General features: G+C 36.1%; 2 protein-coding genes across 2 annotated transcripts; both read right to left on the bottom strand.

Moving 5' to 3' along the window:
• Positions 1-6,120: 6,120 nt before the first annotated feature.
• Positions 6,121-9,283, bottom strand: LOC113303148 (calmodulin). The gene is made up of 4 exons (XM_026552148.1): positions 9,087-9,283; positions 7,731-7,888; positions 6,763-6,843; positions 6,121-6,527 (listed from the first exon to the last, which is right to left on the bottom strand). Exons 1-4 carry the CDS (start codon positions 9,160-9,162, stop codon positions 6,393-6,395), a joined length of 450 nt encoding a protein of 149 aa, XP_026407933.1. The 5' UTR covers positions 9,163-9,283; the 3' UTR covers positions 6,121-6,392.
• Positions 9,284-12,942: 3,659 nt separating this feature from the next.
• On the bottom strand, positions 12,943-13,889 carry LOC113306072. Its single transcript, XM_026555060.1, has 2 exons — positions 13,536-13,889; positions 12,943-13,452 (listed from the first exon to the last, which is right to left on the bottom strand). Exons 1-2 carry the CDS (start codon positions 13,887-13,889, stop codon positions 12,943-12,945), a joined length of 864 nt encoding a protein of 287 aa, XP_026410845.1.
• Between the last annotated feature and the right edge of the window lie 5,834 nt (positions 13,890-19,723).

The following is a 19,723-nucleotide window of genomic DNA, read 5'->3' as shown; positions in this document are numbered from 1 at the left end:
CTAACCGTTCACGTACACAAACAGTTCTTAGACTGAAGATTGAAGAGAAAAAAAAAATCAAAACAAGGTATTAAACAGACATATCACAACTCTCTCGAAGTTTATGATTCTTGTCTAAGAGAGAAAGACAAGAACCATCTCAAAACAGAACTACAGATTGTAATCCTTCCAATCCCAAAACAGACTGGGAGACTTCTTACGAAGGGGTGACAAATTTATTTTTCCTTGTTTCTGTTTTGCCTTCAGGAAAGAAGAGTTACTCACATCATCCTTTTTCCTTTTTAGTACATTGAATACCTTGTTTGTTGTCGCAAACTATGAATAGCTTTTGGAAATTCCTTTTGAAATGGATAAAGATTTCTCGGAAAGTCTCATTTTCATCTTCTGAAAACAAGGTTTAACTGAGGAGAAATACTCTTGATCTTTAGTGCATATAATTTATGGATGACCCTGATTTCCACACATGGGGATTAAACTATTTGGTAAGTCCTTGTGATTCTACACATCATACTTTTCAGATTGATTTGAGAATGGTATAGAATCAGGGGAAATTTGTTGATAATGCTTAACGGAATCAATCGAAGGAGTTCGATGTTTCGTATTAGTATCACAAATATGAGTGATAATAATTTCTTATCTTAAGTTAAACAGTTGACATTCCAGATGTTCAATCTTTTCAATCAAGTTTTTCTCTTCCAGTTGAAACACTTCTGGAGAGGTAAGATTGTGCTTCATGGAATAATCCGGACTGTTAGGTGGACAAGTGTAGTTATCAACAAAGAGGTTAAGGGAACTATCACATATATCGTCTTCAGGAAAGTAGTCGAGAGTAGCCATCCATGCTTTAGTTAACTTACTTAAATTCTCATCAGAACTTTTGGAAGTATCATGAATACTTCTGTAACACTTAGAACAAGATTAATGATCATAGTTTTTCTATCCTTTTTCTTGACTAACGGGGCTTTCTTTTGAGACTTTCTTTTATTCTGTCTAAGAGTTTTCTTAAGTTGTTGTGTAAACAGTGACAGAGTTGTATTAAAGAAATTCTCATCCCGTATATCAATCAATTTAGGATGTCGAGACTTTTTATCAGCTGTAGCAACATGATTGCTTAGCAGGTGACATTTTTCTCTTTGAAAAAGTTCAAGATCGAAAATTTTAGGCTTTCCAACAAGAGTGTTTCTGGAAAGAGTATTAAGGTTATTTCCCTCAACGATGGCATGCTTCTTAGAATCGTAGCTAGATGGCAGCGATCTGAGAATTTTCATCACAATGTCCTTTTCAGGAATAGTCTTACCCAATGCAAAAGATGCATTAACAATTTCAGACATTTTGTGATTAAACTCATCAAATGAATCTTCATCTTCCATACGAAGGTTTTCCCAATCGGAATTAAGGTTTTGAAGCCTAGATTCCTTTTCACTGGTATTACCTTCGAATACGGTTTCTAAGATATCCCAAGCATCTTTAGACCTAGTGCACGTAGTCACATGGTGCTGAAGATCTGGGGTAATGGCATGTATGATGGCATTCAAACCGTCAGAGTTTTGCTTTGCAGCAAGTATCTCGGCCGTATTGTATTCACCAATGTTATTTGGAACGTTCACATTCCATACTACCACAACGGGAGCATCATAGCCATTAACTACATAAACCCATGATTGAAAATCACGCGCTTGAAAAAAAAGGCACGCATAACAATTTTCCACCATAAGTAATTAGAGCCATCGAAGACTGGTGGTACGTTTATAGAGATAACACCTTTGTCCATATCAGATCGCTACAAACACAGACTTATGAGGTCTTTAATGTGTTTTCCTGCTCTGACACCAATTGAAATGCGCGGGTCTAACAACCACACCCAACAATTCGTTTGGAAATCTGAGAGGACTTACTCCAATACACTTCCTAGAGAATCAACTAGACAGTCAGACTCAAGATAGATTACAGTATATCAAAGAGTTTAATATCTCTAACTCTTATTCAATCCGCAATTAGCAAATAGAAATCTGCGAGCCTGATTGAATATAAGAGGAGTTACTTGAACGGTACCAAAGACCAATATTCAAGTGTCAATCAATGTAAATCAACAAATAAAGTTTGGATATTCTAATTGATTGATCTTAACGCACAAGTTATGATTACTTTTCTATCTTGCCTATCGGAGATATAAAATCTCAACCCAACTATTTCAATTGCACTCAACACGATAGAAACAGCAAGATCAGATCACGCAACTACAAAGATAATAGTTGGGTCTGGTTTCACAATCCCAATGAAGTCTTCAAGTCGCTAACCTACAGGGTCTCGAGAAGAAACCTAAGGTTAAAGGAGAATCGACTCTAGTTATGCAACTGGCTTCTGGATACCCATTCTGCAGAAACTCAGAAGAAACACTAGAACACATTCTTTGGTTTTGTGATTTCAGTGAAATAATATGGAAATGGCTTGGAGGTGTTTTGAACTTTCTTAATCCTAATTCTCTGGAAGATATACTAAAGTTAGAAGTATCAAAGAGTCCTGCTATCAAAGAGATTTGGAGGAATGCTGCATTAATCACAATGAAAGAATTGTTGTTTTTGAGAAATAAAGTGGTATATGAGAATACTGCAGTTAACAAAGAAATTTTGAAAAGAAGGATAATTCATTTTGTGCAGGAAAGTGACTACAGAACGAAGCAATGTATGTGGAATATTGCATATGATATGCAAGTACTTAAATTTTTCAACCTCAAGTGTAGAAAGGTGAAGTCAGTTCTGGTAAAAAAAAATATTATTTCACCCTCCCAAAGAGAATTAAATTCTCCTATGTTGTGATGGAGCTTCTAGGGGAAATCCTGGAAATGCAGTGTTTGGATTTGTAGGAAGAGATTGTAATGGTGGAGTAATAGTAGCTGCAACAGGAGGATTAGGCATTGCAACTAATTTCCTAGAAGAAGTGATGGCAGTGCTCTGTGCACGTGAGTGGGCTATCTCAAACAACTTCTTTAATGTTATGTTCAGATCAGACTCAAGTGCAACAATATCAGCATTTAAATCTGGTAACTTTCCATGGATTGCTAGAACTAGATGGAATAATATTTGCTCCAAACTTCAATGGGAGTTTACTCACAGCTTTAGAGAAATCAACTTCTCAGCTGATACACTAGCAAAAAGGGTAGCAGGTTTAAATAAGGGAGACTACATTGTTTATATTGGAAGACCTTCATTCCTTACCAAAATATAAATTCCATTTTTTCCTTATTTTATATTTTAATAATGTAAACAGGCTGGCTATAAAAAAGACCAGTTGAGTGCCTAATGGGCTTTCGTTGTATTTGTTGAACATTTTTTTATTAATAAAATCTATGTTACTGGGCAAAAATTTTTTTTATCAAGTCTTCGACTTTGGGTCGTAGCAACTCTTAGTTGTGGGTGAGATCAGCTAAGGGAATCAAGTGCGTCGTATCCTGCTAGGATCAGATACGTAAGGAGCAGCACGACTGTACCTTGAATCAGTGTGAGATTGATTAGGGTTTAACTACATTCCAGACCGAAGTTAACTTTGTAGTAGGCTAGTGTCTGTAGCGGCTTAATACAGTGTGGTGTTCAAATCTGGACCTGCATTTACGGTTTCCTCGTTAACAAAACTTCTGGTGTCTGTGTTATTTCTTTTCCGCATTATATTTTGTTATGTAATTGAAATATCACAGGTTGTGCGTTGAATCGATCAATTGGTAAATCCAAGCTTTGGTTGTTGATTGAAATTGATTGATTCTTGAACATAGGTCTTTGGTACCGTTCAAGTTATCTCTCTTATATTCAATCGGGCTCGCAAATTATTATTTGTTTGATTGCGGATTGAATTGAGAGATTGAGATATAACTCTTTGATATACTTTTCTTAAGATTGAGTCTGACTGTCTAGTTGATTCTCCAACATAATTCCAAGAGAATCAACTAGAAGTCATACTCAATCAAGGAAAATATATCCAAGAGTTATATCTCTGTTTCTCAATGTAATCAGCAAATCAAACAGATAGGAATCCGTAAACCTGATTATTATGAGAAACAACTGATAAATAATATTAAGAAATTCTTTTTGTAAAAGGCGTAGGTCATCAGCAAAAGACAAACGGGAGAACGGTACATTCTTTTATAAATTTTAGCGCCTACTAATTAGAAACACCTTCAGATAAAAAATGCTTGGATATGGGAGAGTTTAAAAGCCATATTACACTGTCTTTACATCCATAACTGTATGGACTATTTAATAGCGGTGGATTCACATGTTTATGAACAAGGATCGCAATTCTAACACATGAGGTTTAAATCCTCTTTCCAGAAACAAAAAAAAAAAAGAAAACAGTAAAGCCAGGGAAAAAAAAAGAAGAAAAAAGCCTTCCATGCACATGAAGACATTCGGGGAATATTTGATCTCTTGACTCAAACCCCAAAAGGATTTGAAAGCAAACCCCTTTACAAGACAACAATACAAGATGTAGAAATCCATTGAGTTATAAAGTCATACCACTCTTCATTAAAACCAAAAGCAAGTTTGACATATATATTTTGACAAATGGATTCCAGTTTTTTATTTATTCATTTTAAAAGCAAATACTATAGTTAGCCAAGGCTGGGCCAAATTTAGGGTTTTTAGCTTAGCGGCCCAAAGTTATTTTGCTGAAACTATGCTTCTGACAACTCACGCCAAACCCTAGTTAGCAATTCGGGATTCGGCAAACGTACGGAACGGCAAACGTACGAGTATTATACGGTTTTGTAAAATCCAGATTCGGTCCAAAATTCGGTCAACGGGACGTGATTCGTCAGTAATTCGGAACGGCATACGTACTGTATAATTCGATTTATAAATGTGAGTTCGGCTCTGAAAATTCGGTATCTATATATAACAAATAATTTGTATTTATAAGGTCATAGACCAATTTTTATGCATATGTGTGAGTTATTTAAAGAAAAAATAAACTTAATATGATGATATTAATAATATATACAACATTAGTTATCGAAGAGGACGTCGTATGGTGGTTTAGATGCTTGGTTAGTGAGTTTGAGATCTCTCTCACCTTCACCTTCAAATCTCTTCAGTCGTTTTTGTTTCATAAAAATTACAACACGTCTAATATTCGGTCGTGTATGCTCGGAAGGCAGTAAAGCCCAAAAAATGGAGTCTTTGAAAAGTAAAAGCTAAAGAATTTATGGCGAATTAAGCGGACGTATCATTCGGAATACGTAAAATTCGTGAACGGTTCGCGAATAATCCGGGAATGCCACATAATACGTGACTTGGGTTCGGAGTTGCAAACGTACGCGAATAAAACGGTAAAATTCGTGATACGGAAAAATTCGCGAATCATTCGCGAACTTACTAACTAGGCGCCAAACCCGAAGCTGCTACATTTCCCCTCTCCTTTCCCCATTAGGTGGCAGCGATCTTAGTCCTTGATCCCTTGGATTGGAATTAACAGGGGACCCTTTTGTTTGGCATCACACCACTATCTGCTTGACACCTAATGGGAAAAAGGGAGTGGGGGATGGCTAGCATTTTCGCGGGAGTGGGGGATGGCTAGCATTTTCGCGCCAAATCACCACCTGCTACATAATCGCCTGCTAAAGCCTAAGCCAATTCATGTTGATGTTATTACTTGCCAGCAATTGGCCTTCAAGACAAGAATGTTGATTGAGAAGGAGAAATGATCCTACCTAAAACGGTTTAATCCTGTTAGATGGTTTTTGAAACCAGAATGCGTGTTACACAGATCAATTGGTTTGAAAGAAACTGTAATCTGGTTTGTACATGTAACCCAAGCTGGAGAAAAGAACTAAAACAAACAAAAGTAACGAACATAAATAAGAACTACTAAGCTAAGCTTAAGCAATAAACAGAAGTTTCATTTTAAGCAGTAACTGAACATAGCAAAGAAAGTAATGCAATGCATAATTGATGCTCATAGGAAACACCCAGTTTCCCAGGTGTAACTCAAGTTCATACAGCACGTAAGGATGAGGAACAACCATGGCAGTTATTCCCATCACCTTTGCAAGAACTTGTACCTTCATCTCAAAATCTCACAGCTACCCTCTAAGTTAACCAAAGGAAAGGCTGGTTGAACACTACAGAGTTGGCAAAAATGCTAAGCTTCAGGTAGATATAAATTAAAAATGGCCGCAGCATTGACGATCTTAGAGAGCGGATCTCTTTAATTTCAAACATTTAACAAAGCAAAACTTGGTGTACTGTAAACACATAAAATACAGAAAGGAAGGAGAAGGGGGTTCATGGTTTGAACAAGATAAATATACCAAGACTACAGGCACTACTACACGACCCTTGTTTTCCTTGTCTGTTTTTGTTCAACCCCTAGAATACTTTCATTCCAACACATTTATACTTTCACTTAGCAAGCATCATCCTGACAAATTCCTCATAATTGACTTGACCGTCCCCATCCACATCAGCTTCTCGGATCATCTCGTCCACTTCATCATCCGTTAACTTTTCTCCAAGATTTGTCATGACATGCCTTAGCTGCTCCACCACACATTTGTTTCAAAATATAAGCAAAGATTCAAGTGACACATGAGGATGCCTCTATTCATATTAGAAAATAAGGAAGACAAACTACAGATGCGGTTATATACAATATAAAAGTATGTACAAATGAAGGCACGGAAAAGACAAAACACATCTTCTGTTCAAAGATATGAAGAAAGTAATTTTTTTTACATAAAACGCGGACAATGACATCTAACCATCATCTTACCTCTGCAGCTGAGATGAAACCATTCTGATCCTTGTCAAAGACCTTGAATGCCTCCTTGAGCTCCTCCTCAGAGTCAGTGTCCTACAAGATATAATTGACAATTTACAAAATTTTGGTATGTGTTACTAAATGTTTGATTGTAACTAGAAAATGGGAAGGTAGTGAAGCACATGCTTCATTTTGGTTGAAACCAATGCACTCTGCTTTCTAGATACTGATGTGACAGACACACGACATACACTTTATTTATAATATTCTGAGTTGTGTTTATATCTCAAGTGTGCCTGCACATAAATCTCTGTAACCATATTACTCCAAGTTACTCTAAGTTATTTCTCCAAGTAATCCATATTACTACTTCTATGCCACTTTTTTGGCTTTTCACCGACACATGCCAATCAGTTTCTCACATAAGTTGAAACTAGGGATTCAGGCGCAAGTGTATTCTTTAAATTTATGTACTCAGACAATTCAAAAAGGCTGTTATGATGAAACCCTTGTGTTTATGTTGAACACAGTTCCTCCACTAGCATTTGAAAGGATCAGCATAGATTCTGTTCAAAAAAAAAAATCAGTTCACCCAGCCAACACAACCTATTTGCAAACCAGCAAGGTTTGGAAAGAAGCACTACTCTTTTTGTTTTTGTCTTTTTGATAGATAAATAGGCACTACTGTTCAGAAAGTAAAATGAGATAAGATGTAACTAAGCAACAAAAACTTGAACAAGCAACTTTTAACGCTACACACAGGGATTTCTACTGAGTTAGTTAGTTGCTCTTGTGGCATCGCGAAATTCTTTTGGTTGAACCTATAAAAGGAATTGCATAAGAAACTAGCAGAGACCATACACAGGTGTAGTGAGGTAATAAAGAATGCAACATAATTTCATAAAGCAAGAAAAGTTTCAGAAAGATTGCATATGAGGAACAAACATATGAAAGTGACTGACAACTCAGTAACAACTAACCTTCATTTTTCGTGCCATCAAATTCAAGAACTCAGGGAAATCAATGGTTCCATTTTGGTCAGCATCAACTTCATTTATCATGTCCTGAAGTTCAGCTTCAGTAGGATTTTGTCCCAGAGATCTCATCACTGTGCCCAACTCTTTGGTGGTGATACAACCTACAGAAGTAAAAGTGATTAAAGTTAAGCAAAATAATAAAAATAAATGCAAAATGAAAATAATAATTCCATTCTCTTTCATAACCAACGGCAAAGTTGCAAATAAAAGCCAAATGACAATGAAACTCTCACAGCTAACAATATTCAAAATACTTAACTTGACAATGCTAATGAGAGCTATATATTTAAATGTGATGCAAGACCAATGAATATCTTCCCTGATTAAGCTCCTGCTACTGAGAGCTATATATTTAAAATGCGATGCAAGACCTATGAATATCTTCCCTGATTAAGCTACTGCTATGGAACCCCTTATAGTTTATAAAATGTAAGTCTACAAGCCATTTTCAGACAAACCAATCACTATTAACCAAATGGCTTTGATTCAATTCCAAATTTCTCAAAAAGTAGCATAGAAGTTTTAGCCAATTTAAGGATTCAACATAATGACCTGATAACTTTGGCTCACTGACAATAAATGAGAAGAATAAACCAACAACGATTCAACTTTTTCACTTCTCTCGGAGCATCTTCACTAGAAAACCAAGAACAACTCAATAATCATTATGTATCAAATAAATTAATTCATGTTTCGAAAACCTAAAATAAAGTCCACAAGTATAGCCAATACTTAATGATGAGACAAATTGATGGTAATAATATAGGATACAAATTATGGAAAATGTAAGATCATTAAAGCAAAAGATAAATCGATGACAAAAATGTACATGTATGACCTAATTCAACGCTTAAAAAATCCATGCTCTTCAACATTCATTTATATTCACAAATAAACACCATAAAGCCAGCAATTGCTCTTTACCAAAAACAAAAACAAAAAAACAGCAAGTGCTTGGTAAAAGAAAAAAAAAACCTAAAAGTAACGAAGGTCAAAAACAGATACACATACAAAAACACATAAATTTAAGATCCAAGACACAGATAGATCCAAAAACGACCGATCTACATAAAACAACATACCATCGGCGCTATCAACAGAAGAAAAGATGTAGAAAACAAAGATCCATACAGAAAAGAGAAAAGGAAAACCACAAACCCAAGATTAAGATCACAACAAATAGAAGATCATAGTACGCCTTATATGCGTGAAGTATCACTCCATTAAGCCATGTTCATTTACCAAACATACACATTAACCCGTGAATGTAAAAAAGCTTAGAAAGAGAAAGAGATTTACCATCGCCATCTTTGTCAAAGAGGCTGAAGGCTTCCTTAAACTCAGAGATCTGCTCTTCAGTGAGTTGTTCTGCCATTTTCCAGACGATTCTGCCAAAAGAAAATAAAGAAATCCAAAGTTTGAAGAATAACAAATAGGGTTTTCGTTTCTCTTTCTATCAGAAATAAGCAATTGAAGATCAAATTGTTGTTATCACCACGATGACTCACACACCCTAGTTATAAGGACTAAGGGTACCCCGTGCCGCGTTGGTACGATAAAACGCCGATATAGATGTAACGAGTAGTAGCAAGCAACCCGTTACATACATGATACACCAAGGCTTCAAAAATAGTAACGCTTCAAGTTATTGGTGTGACCAGTATAATGCGTTTTGACATGTTAACACACGTTTCTGGTCAATAACGCATTTTTTTTTGAAGCATGATATTTATTAATCTACTAAGGAGTCATTACATTAGGGTCTGATATACTCAGATATTTAACAATTACAATTGTGATAGTATGCCAGGAATCTTCAGCAGCATAGAGAAGCAGATAATGAGTAGCAGTCTCCGAATCAGAATTGCATGATGGAAGTTGTTGGTTATGGTAAGGCGGACATAGTGAAGGTTGTCGAGGATCCATAGGCCTTCGACGAATGCTTTCCACAAGAAAAGTTGTATTGTTGATGGACATGAAAATGTACGGTGAAACAATGTTGTTGGTGGTGAATTTCGATGCAATTGATCTGATGTGCTAGCCATGAAAAAGAACCCAGCTGCTGAGGTGTGATGGCCGAACAAAACTTGTTTATCTCCTTGTTTTTCCGCTTGATTCATGGTGAATCTTTGAGTTAAGAACTTGAAAAACCCAAAATTACAGAAAGGAAAAGTTGAAAGTAAAGTTACAGGACAAAGTCTGCTTACAAACTCTTAACTTAAAAGGACCAGAACGCTAATGCAAACTAATACTTATTCTAGGATTATGACTCGATTACAGTTAATAAAAATACAAAGACACTATTACTAACAAATGATCCTAAAGATTCAGTAATTATAAAATGGAGGATTATCCACCAACCCATGCGCGAGCCGTGAGTCTAATAGACTATTAGTGCTAATTTGTGATAAAATAACTTGAAAACCTTCAAGTGGTTCAAAAGATGGATCATGTTTCTGGGTGAGATCAGCTAAGGGAATCAAGTGTGTAGTATCCTGCTGGGATCAGAGACGTAAGGAGCGCAACTGTACCTTAAATCAGTGTGAGATTGATTAGGGTTCAACTATAATCCAGCCCGAAGTTAGTTTGTAGTAGGCTAGTTTCTGTAGCGGCTTAATACGGTGTGGTGTTCAATCTGGACTAGGTCCCAGGTTTTTTTTGCATTTGTGGTTTCCTCGTTAACAAAATTTCTGGTGTTTATGTTATTTATATTCCGGATTATATTGTGTTATATAATTGAAATATCACAGGTTGTGCTTTAGGGTCAATCAATTAGAATATTTAACCTTTGGTTGTTGATTTAAATTGATTGACACTTGGATATTGGTCTTTGGTACCATCCAAGTTATCTCTCTAGTATTTGGTAAAGACTCGCATATTTCTATTTGCTTGAGTATAGATCAAATCGAGAGATAGAGATATTAACTCTTTGATATACTTTTATCTAGATTGAGTCTGACTGTCTAGTTGATTCTCTTAAAAGTATATTAGAGTTAGTCCATACAGATTGATAATCGAAATATTGGGTGAGGTTGTTGTACCCCCGTATTTTTAGAAAGTACCTTTAGGATGATATTTCCAAACTAAATTATCATTTATATTAGGTGCATTCTCCATTGGTAAGTGAATCTCCAAGATCTTCAAGACCTATGAATGGTTGAATAGCTGCTGCAGCTTGTCTTCATCCCATTTTTGCTCTTCCTTGTTGATCAGGTCACTCACTTTCCTTATATTTTGAAGCACGAAGTCCACTAAATCGTCCCTTCTTTCAGGTACATTCTTTGGCAAGTTTGGAACCCATGGGTCATCCCATATATTGATGCTCTCTCCATTCACCGCTTTCCAACATCAACCATCTTGCATAATATCCCTACACTTCAGCATTGCATTACAAGTAGAAGAGCACACATCAGGTTTCTTGGCTTTCCAAAAATTACTTGTCTTCAGGTATTTCGCCTTCATCATTTGACCCCAGGCGCAGTCAGAATCATTCAAGAATTTCCAAAGGAGTTTCGCTATCAGCCATGTTTAGGTCCTGCAACGATCAGATGCCCAACCTACCTTGGTCTTTTACTAGTTCCATATGCTTCCAGTCAATGAAATGCATCTTCCTTTCACTTCGAGTATGTCCCCGCCAAAAATTACTCATTGCTCCAGTTAGAGCCTGAATTGTCTTTTTCTGAATGATCGAAGTTGCCATGTAAAACAGAGAGATTAGGCCTAGCTCGGTCTTTATAAGGAAAGTTCTGCTAGCTTGCGATATAATGTCTCTCCAACCTTCCAGTTTGGAGTCAAAATTGTCTTGGAGGAAGTCATAAGAGGCGCTTTGGTGGTTTAATCAAGTGATGTCCCAGATACTTATCAGCATTTTCCATTTCTTGAACCCCCGGGTAGCTCGCCACTTCAGTTCTTCTGTCACTGCCAACACCTTTACTGAAAAATACAGCTGATTTTTGCATATTAGCACTTTGCCAATACCATGCCGCACATATTATAAGGATTTTCGTTAACGTTTGTACAGTTTTATTCTCCATAATGCCAAACAACAGCAGATCGTCAGCAAACATTAGGCGGGACACAGTGGGGGCGTGCTTGCATATCTTGTAACCATTGTAGAGCGCGTTCTTCTCCATAGTTATCATCAGCCACGAGAGCCCTTGAGAGCATACTATGAATATGTACGAGGACAATGGACAGCCTTGGCGCAAACCCCTTTCACTAACAAAATGACCTTCAGCTTTCCCATTGATAACAATGGAAAAAGAAGTAGTTGAGATGCAATTCATAATTAAATCATGCGTTTTTCCCACAATACCAAAAATCCTAAGGCAGTGACTCAGAAATCTCCAACTGACCTTATGGTAAGCGTTACTTATGTCTATCTTCAGCGCAAAGGCCGCTAGGATGGATTTAGAGTTTGACGTTGAATGAATTATTTATTTTGCAGCTACAATATTATCTATAATAAGTCTTTCTGGTATAAAAGTTGATTGCCCTGTATATACCAGCTGGTTTAGGTGACCCTTTAATCTCTGAGCTATAATCTTAGTGACCACTTTGTATAATATGTTTGTAAGCGCAAGAGGTCTAAAATCTGAAGGAAGGGTAGGATTCTTTACCTTAGGAATCAGCACCAGGTTCGTGTGATACAGTCCTGGTGGAAGAGACACCGTAACGAAGCAATCTTTGACAGTTTTTATCACCTCCACTCCAACCAATTCCCAGCACCTCTTATAAAATAACGTAGGCATTCCATCCGATCCCGGAGATTTAAGACTCTTCATTCTTTTAATGCTATTCCATATTTCTTCGGAAGTAGGCACCGCAACCAAGTTAGAATTACTAGTGCAGTCAATGGGATTAGGATCTTGGAACGCAATAGCATACTTTTCTTTGTTTGGGTCCCTTTGAAATAAAGAAGTAAAATGGTTCACCTGATAATTTACCACTCCCTCAGCATTCGTAATCCATTGACCATCAGAAGATTTGAGTGCTGCAATTTGATTCTTCTTCTTCCTTTGAATGATAGACAAATGGAAAGTACGAGTGTTTGTGTCCATGTGAGGAACCCATTTCACTTTACTTCTTTGCTCATAATATCTATATTGCATAGTATTCAGTTGTTCAATTCTCTTGCACAGTTCCTTCTCTTTAATTATGGTGTCCCTGATATGGGCTTCACATTGAACTTGCAACAGCTCATTCTTTGCATCTTCTGTAGCTCTGAATATATTGCCAAACTCTTTATGCTCCATTTACTTAGCTCCATACCAACCTCATTTATCTTTATCAAAGTATTTCCATTTCTAGAAGTCCAAGCCCTATGAACAACATCATTGAACTCAGGATTATCCACCCAATAGTACTCAAATTTATACGAGAACTTCCTTTTCCTCTTATTAGTTCTATGAATGTTAATTATAATGGGAGCATGATCACTACTCACTCTAGGAAGGTGCAAAACACCATTGTACGGAAACATAAGCAACCATTCAGTAGTACAAAGAGCCATGTCCAGTCTTTCAAAAATAGGATTATCAACCACAACTCCATTAGACCAAGTAAAAGTTGCTCCAACAAAACCCAAATCAATCAACCTTCTATCACTAATAAAGTTCTTGAACTCCTTATTAGCGGTGTTCAGCTTCTGACTACCTCCATGCTTCTATGAATAGACTTGATAGCATTCAAATCACCAACAACATACCAGGGGTTAGCCAAAGTTTAAGTATACTGAGAAAATCTAGCCCAAAAATTGTTCCTCAAATAATGCTCTGATGGACCATAAACACACAACAAATTCCAGTTTTGCCCAAGAGTTTGTCTAATACGACAATGAATAACATTTTTATCAGCACTTATGACTTCCAAACTAATGTCATTGTTCCATAGAATCACACTGCCACCACTTCTACCAATTGCCGGGATACATTTAAAATTATCAAAACCAAACGAATTATAGAAATTATGAGAATTTAACTCACCAATTAGAGTTTCAGTAAGAAAGGCAAGTTGGGGATTGCAGGACCTAAGAAACGCCTTGAGATTACGGACTGTCGAGATGTTACTCAATCCTCGACAGTTCCATGAGAAGATTAACATCTAGCTTGTGGCTGATTTTGGGCAGCCACCACACGCGATTGAGAGAATTGCAGTTTATTGAGTCTTTTAATTGGTTTATCGATCTCCATAGGGCAAGCCAATCTTTTTGAACTGCAACCCTCATCTTCAATCTTAGTGTCACTTGATAATTGTTCTTGTTTCCTTGCAGATCTTTTCCACCCTTTATTTATCTTCTTATTATTACTCTCCAGAACTGATGCAGATGTTGAAGAAGAATAGTCTTCATCGTCATTTTCTTCTACTAGGGATTTTAGATCTTTCCTTGGAGAACGAGTTTTGGGATAAAAGGGTTGAGAATAGCTGTTTTGAGGGCTTGAAATAACTTGAGTTTCTTTATTGGGTTGTGTAAGATAGATATCAACATTCTCCTTTAATTTATGGGCTAGGGTGCCTAAATTGTGGCCCAATACCGGAGGATGTGCGTGTACCTTAATTGTTGAATCATTATTTGCATCTCAACTATACTTTCTATCATAGTCTGAGACTTAGCTATAAGTAGACTAGAAATGAAGACTTATAGTTTAGGAAACTAAACTTGACAAACAAGCTTGAGATAGCGACGCTTGCGAGTTCGTCCGACAAGTGCTCTAACAATCTCACCCTTTGTCAATTTTAATGACAAAACTATCAATACATATGGAATACAAAATAAATAAACTTTACAGCTTCTCATCCACATGCTTGATCTCCTTGGTTCTTCAACATTACTCGAAATCTTCATCACTTCCAAGTACTCCAATGATTCCAAAGATATTCAATGCAACATCATCGTTGTTGAAGATCCGTAGCCATGACAATGAGAAAACAATAGCTCTCAATCATTGTTATACAATGTCATAGTATTATTACACAACATCAAAGTTCAATTGTATCACAACTTCGAAAACAATACTATGGTGATATGTATCACCCCCCTTAGTCAAATCTTAATCTCACATGAAAACCACTCCCCCTTACATAATGATCCGGAAACCGTATGTATTTGTAGTGTGAATTACAGATTAATTCTCCCCATTTTTGTCAATAAAATTGGCAAAGGTAGGAAAACTAGTGGAATCCTGATGAAATTTTCATAGAGACACTTCATGACCAAAAGAAAGTACATATCAACTTTTTAGATGCAATCATATAGTTGAAACTAAATGCATTCATCGAGGAGTTTATAAAGATACAAGATAACACCTATGATATTCCACAGCCACACTCCCCACAAAGATTTGGCAATTAAGCACAAGTTCAATTAGGATCTCTCCCCCATAAAATGTCATTCCCAAGTGAACAACAATGAAAAAGCGGGGGTCTAACAACCTCACCCAATAATTCACTTAGCAATCTTTATGGACTAACTCCAATATACTTTTAAGAGAATCAATTAGACGGTCAAACTCAATCTTAATAAAAAGTATATCAAGGAGTTATATCTCAATTTCTCGATTCAATACTTACTCAAGCAAATAGAAAACTGCGAGTCTAATTGAATACAAGAGAAATTAACTTGAACGGTACCAAAGACCAATGTTGAAGGATCAATCAATTTCAATCAACAACCAAAGGTCGGATTTCCCAATTGATCGATTCAACGCACAACCTGTGATATTTCAATTATATAACAAAATATAATGCGGAAAGGAAATAACACATATGCCAGAACTTTTGTTAATGATGAAACCGCAAATGCAGAAAAACCCCGATACGTAGTCCATATTGAACATAGTTGGGTATGGCTTCACAATCCCAATGAAGTATTCAAGTCGTTAACCTACAGGGACTCGGTAGAAACCTAAGGTTAAAGGAGAATCAACTCTAGATCATACAACTAGTATCACACACGAGGTGTGGGGATTAGGTTTCCCAATTGCTAGAGTTCTCCTTTATATAGTCTTCAAATCAGGGTTTGCAATCAATGCTACCTTGGTAATAAAGCATTCAACATTCACCGTTAGATGAAAACCTGATTAGATTCAAGCTAATATCTTTCAACCATTAGATCGAACTTAGATTGTTATACACAAATGAAATGCTCGTTCATTTAGGTTTGTGTATCTGTACCTAAACGTGTACACCTAGTTGGTTCAACAGTAGTTAACCAAATGGTTAGCCATACGAGTACTTTCATATCAACCATATTCATCTTCACCATAATTAGTTCTAATGACTCAAAAGAACTAGTTAGAGAGTTGTTCAATTGCTTAGATCTCATAGAAGCATATAAGACACAATCGAAGCAAAAACGATTTTGATTCACTCGAATCGATTCATGAAATTTATAGCCACGGTTTGGAAATATGCATTCCTTAGTTTATATAACTTTAAGTTCACGAATAAACCGTTTTTAGAAAATAAACCACTCAATCATGCATAACGGTACGCATACTTTCGTACCCGGATTAAGTTTGTTTTCAGTTCACAATCTACAACAGAAATTCATGGGACGTGAACTTCCGACAGTACGCGGACTTTAGTTCCGGTTATCCTGAGCAGCAAAGTACGCATACTTTGGTTATGGGATTATGGACTTACACAAGTATGAGTTCACATACAATGTTTATATCCATTCAAGGTTATATATTCTAAACTCTCATTTCAATCATTGAAACATTCATAAAGGATGTTAAATAGAGGTTACTCACACACTATTCTTTATCAAAGCGATTTTCAAGATATTGAAATAATCAATATGACTTTCGTCACTTGTAAAGATGAACTTGGCCAAAGAGAAAGCTTACCAACACATATTTCAAGAAATAGATAAGCGAGATAAACTCGGCTCAAAATAGCAAATGTGTATAATCGAAGTCTATATAGCAATACGACTTTTTTCTCAAGATATGTAGTAGATAGACTTTTGAGTGATAGATAAGTTCAAGTATCCACATACCTTTTAGTCGATGAAGTTCCACCAGTTCCTTGAGTAGTTATCCATCTTTGTATGATGAACGTCGTGGAGTCTAGAGCTCAACTACACTTTCTATCCTAGTCCGAGACTTGGCTATAAATAGATTAGAAATCAAGACTTACAGTTTTGGAAACTAAACTTGACCAACAAGCTTGAGATAGCAACGCTTGCGAGTTCGACCGGGCAGTGCTCTAACAATCTCCCCCTTTGTCAATTTTAGTGACAGAACTATCAATGCATATGGAATACAAAATAAATAAACTTTGAAGCTTCTCTTCCACATGCATGATCTCCTTGGTTCTCCAAAATTACTCGAAATCTTCGTCACTTCCAAGTACTCCAATGATTCCAAAGGTTGTAAGTTCAACATTATCGTTGTTGAAAATCCGTAGCCATAACAATGAGAATACAAAAGCTCTCAATCATTGTTACACAGTGTCATAGTATTATTACACATCATCAAAGTTCAATTGTATCACAACTTCGACAACAATGCTCTGGTGATATGTGTCACTCCCCCTTAGTCAATACTGCATCTCACATAGAAACCACTCCCCCTTACATAATGATCCGAAAACCATATGTATTTGTAGAGTGAACTACAAATTAATTCACCCCCTTTTTGTCAATAAAATTGGCAAAGGTACGAAAACTAGTGGGATCATAATGAAATTTCCATAAAGACACTTCATAACCAAAAGAAAACACATATCAACTTTTTAGATGCAATCACATAGCCTAAACTAAATGCATTCATCAAGGAGTTTATAAAGATACAAGATAACCCCTATAATATTCCACATCCGCACTCCCCACAAAAATTTGGCAATTAAGCACAAGTTCAATTAAGAACTCTCCCCCCATAAAATGTCATTCCTGAAATAACAACAAGAGCGACCTTACTTTCACATGAAAAGATGGATTTATTTGGACAACACAAATTACATAAGAATATGAATTTGTATCCAAAATACTCAATTAAATTAACCACAAGAGAACCCATGATTAATTTAATCGTAAATGCTCAACATAAGAGAATTTACAGAGCGACACAGTATATACATAAGAATATGGATCATGGAAGGTCAATACTACGGAATAAACAAAGACTCATTCTATCTTTCATCACTATTTGCACAATGACATATAATAGACTTTATCTTTGTAAACAAAAGCTCATCCTTTCTTCCATCAATATTTGCATAATGACATAAAAGGCTTAACTTTTGTTTGTCAAATGTTCATTCAATCTTTTATCAATACTTGCATATCGACATATGAAAGACTTGACTTTTGACCTCGCATGGGACAATCATAGTTCACGGACGCAAACACACGTATCCCATAACAAATTGCAATATGTAAAACCATAAAGATTAATACTGCAAAAATCATCTTCCAAACAACCTTTAGAATTTAAATGAATAAATCTAAAAACATTGAAGATGAAAATCATTGGACATAGCTATGTGTAATCACAATAATGGCTATTCCAAACTCTAGTTATTCTTCTTAAAAACACAAGAATAAAATTATCATAAGAAGTTTTCCCAGACATTATAGAGCTTTCTCAGAGCATCTACCGAGAATTCCTTCTCATTATTGAAAAACCCATTGATTATGGGGTCATTCAATTCCTCTAAATCTTCAGAAATATCAGTCAACTCACTAAGTTCTCTTTTTAGCTCATGCAGGGTGTTCTTTGTTAGAGACAACATTTTCTCATAGTGAGTTATCTTTTCTAAAGACGAAACAATTTGAGATTTTAAATTATTTCTCTTGCTGATGAAGTCTTTCACCATACCTCTTAGATCCTTATCAAAATGACAAACCGACAAGAGGCAGTTAGAGGAAGAACCTTCTCCATCATTTGTAAATATCTATTTCTTCTTCCTTGAGGAAGTGATTTCTTCACACAGATACACATTAACTGCTTCAACTGCATCCTTTTTGGTGGTACCTTTAGTTACAGGATCCATTAATTTGTATCTTTCAAGGAAAAAAAGATGAAGGACTTGATCACAAATGACTATAAATAGACTTATGGCCTCCAAAACCCTAGAATGACTTTGAAAAAGTCTTTCATGGTTTACTATCCATTATCTAAATTATAAGGAGAATATTTTCTTAACAAAAATAAGAAAAGAATACACATATACAAGGTCTTGAGCCACTTTTGATGCAAGCCTCATTTTCTTCATTTTCTCAAGCTAAAGACGAGGATGTGAACGTCACTGGTATTAGACAGTGACAGAGTGAGCCGAATGCTCACATATTTTAACAACTAGTGGCATATCAAAGTTTGTTGTATAAACAGATTTCTTACCTCGTCTGAATCTGGAATTTCTGGATTTTTTATGAAAACCTTGTTGATCATCCAACGCCGGATTCATCCTCTGCATGTTCTTCTGAAGTTTGGTAATTCTTTTGTTGTTCCTTTTGAATCTCCAACACATACTTTGAACATGATTTGCATTTCCACAAAACGAAAAAATCAATGAAGATTTTTTGTTCTGTTGAATTGCATTTTGCTTATCACAACATTCAACATACATTGTTCCAGCATTAGTCGGAATAGAATAGTTGTTTGTGTTTACAGTTTTGCTTTTAAACCCCAGACAATTTGTGTTTCCAAAGGACTTCTAACCGAATAACATTGCTGAGATTTTGGCAGAATTTCCGGATAACCTTTGCATGTCATTCTTAAGAATATAAATCTCTTTTTCCTTTAAAGTCATGGTTCTGGTGAATTCATCATTAAGACAATCTATCTCAAACACCAGAAGTTTTGTTAACGAGGAAACCGCAAATGCAGAAAAAACCCGGGACCTAGTTTGTATTGAACACACACTGTATTAAGCCGCTACAAACACTATCCTACTACAATCTAACTTCGGTCTGGACTGTAGTTGAACCC

Source organism: Papaver somniferum, chromosome 8 (assembly GCF_003573695.1).
Source record: "Papaver somniferum cultivar HN1 chromosome 8, ASM357369v1, whole genome shotgun sequence".
NCBI classification, from domain to species: Eukaryota; Viridiplantae; Streptophyta; class Magnoliopsida; order Ranunculales; family Papaveraceae; genus Papaver; species Papaver somniferum.
Note: the sequence above shows the minus strand (reverse complement) of the source record. Positions and strands in the feature narration are given on the sequence as shown.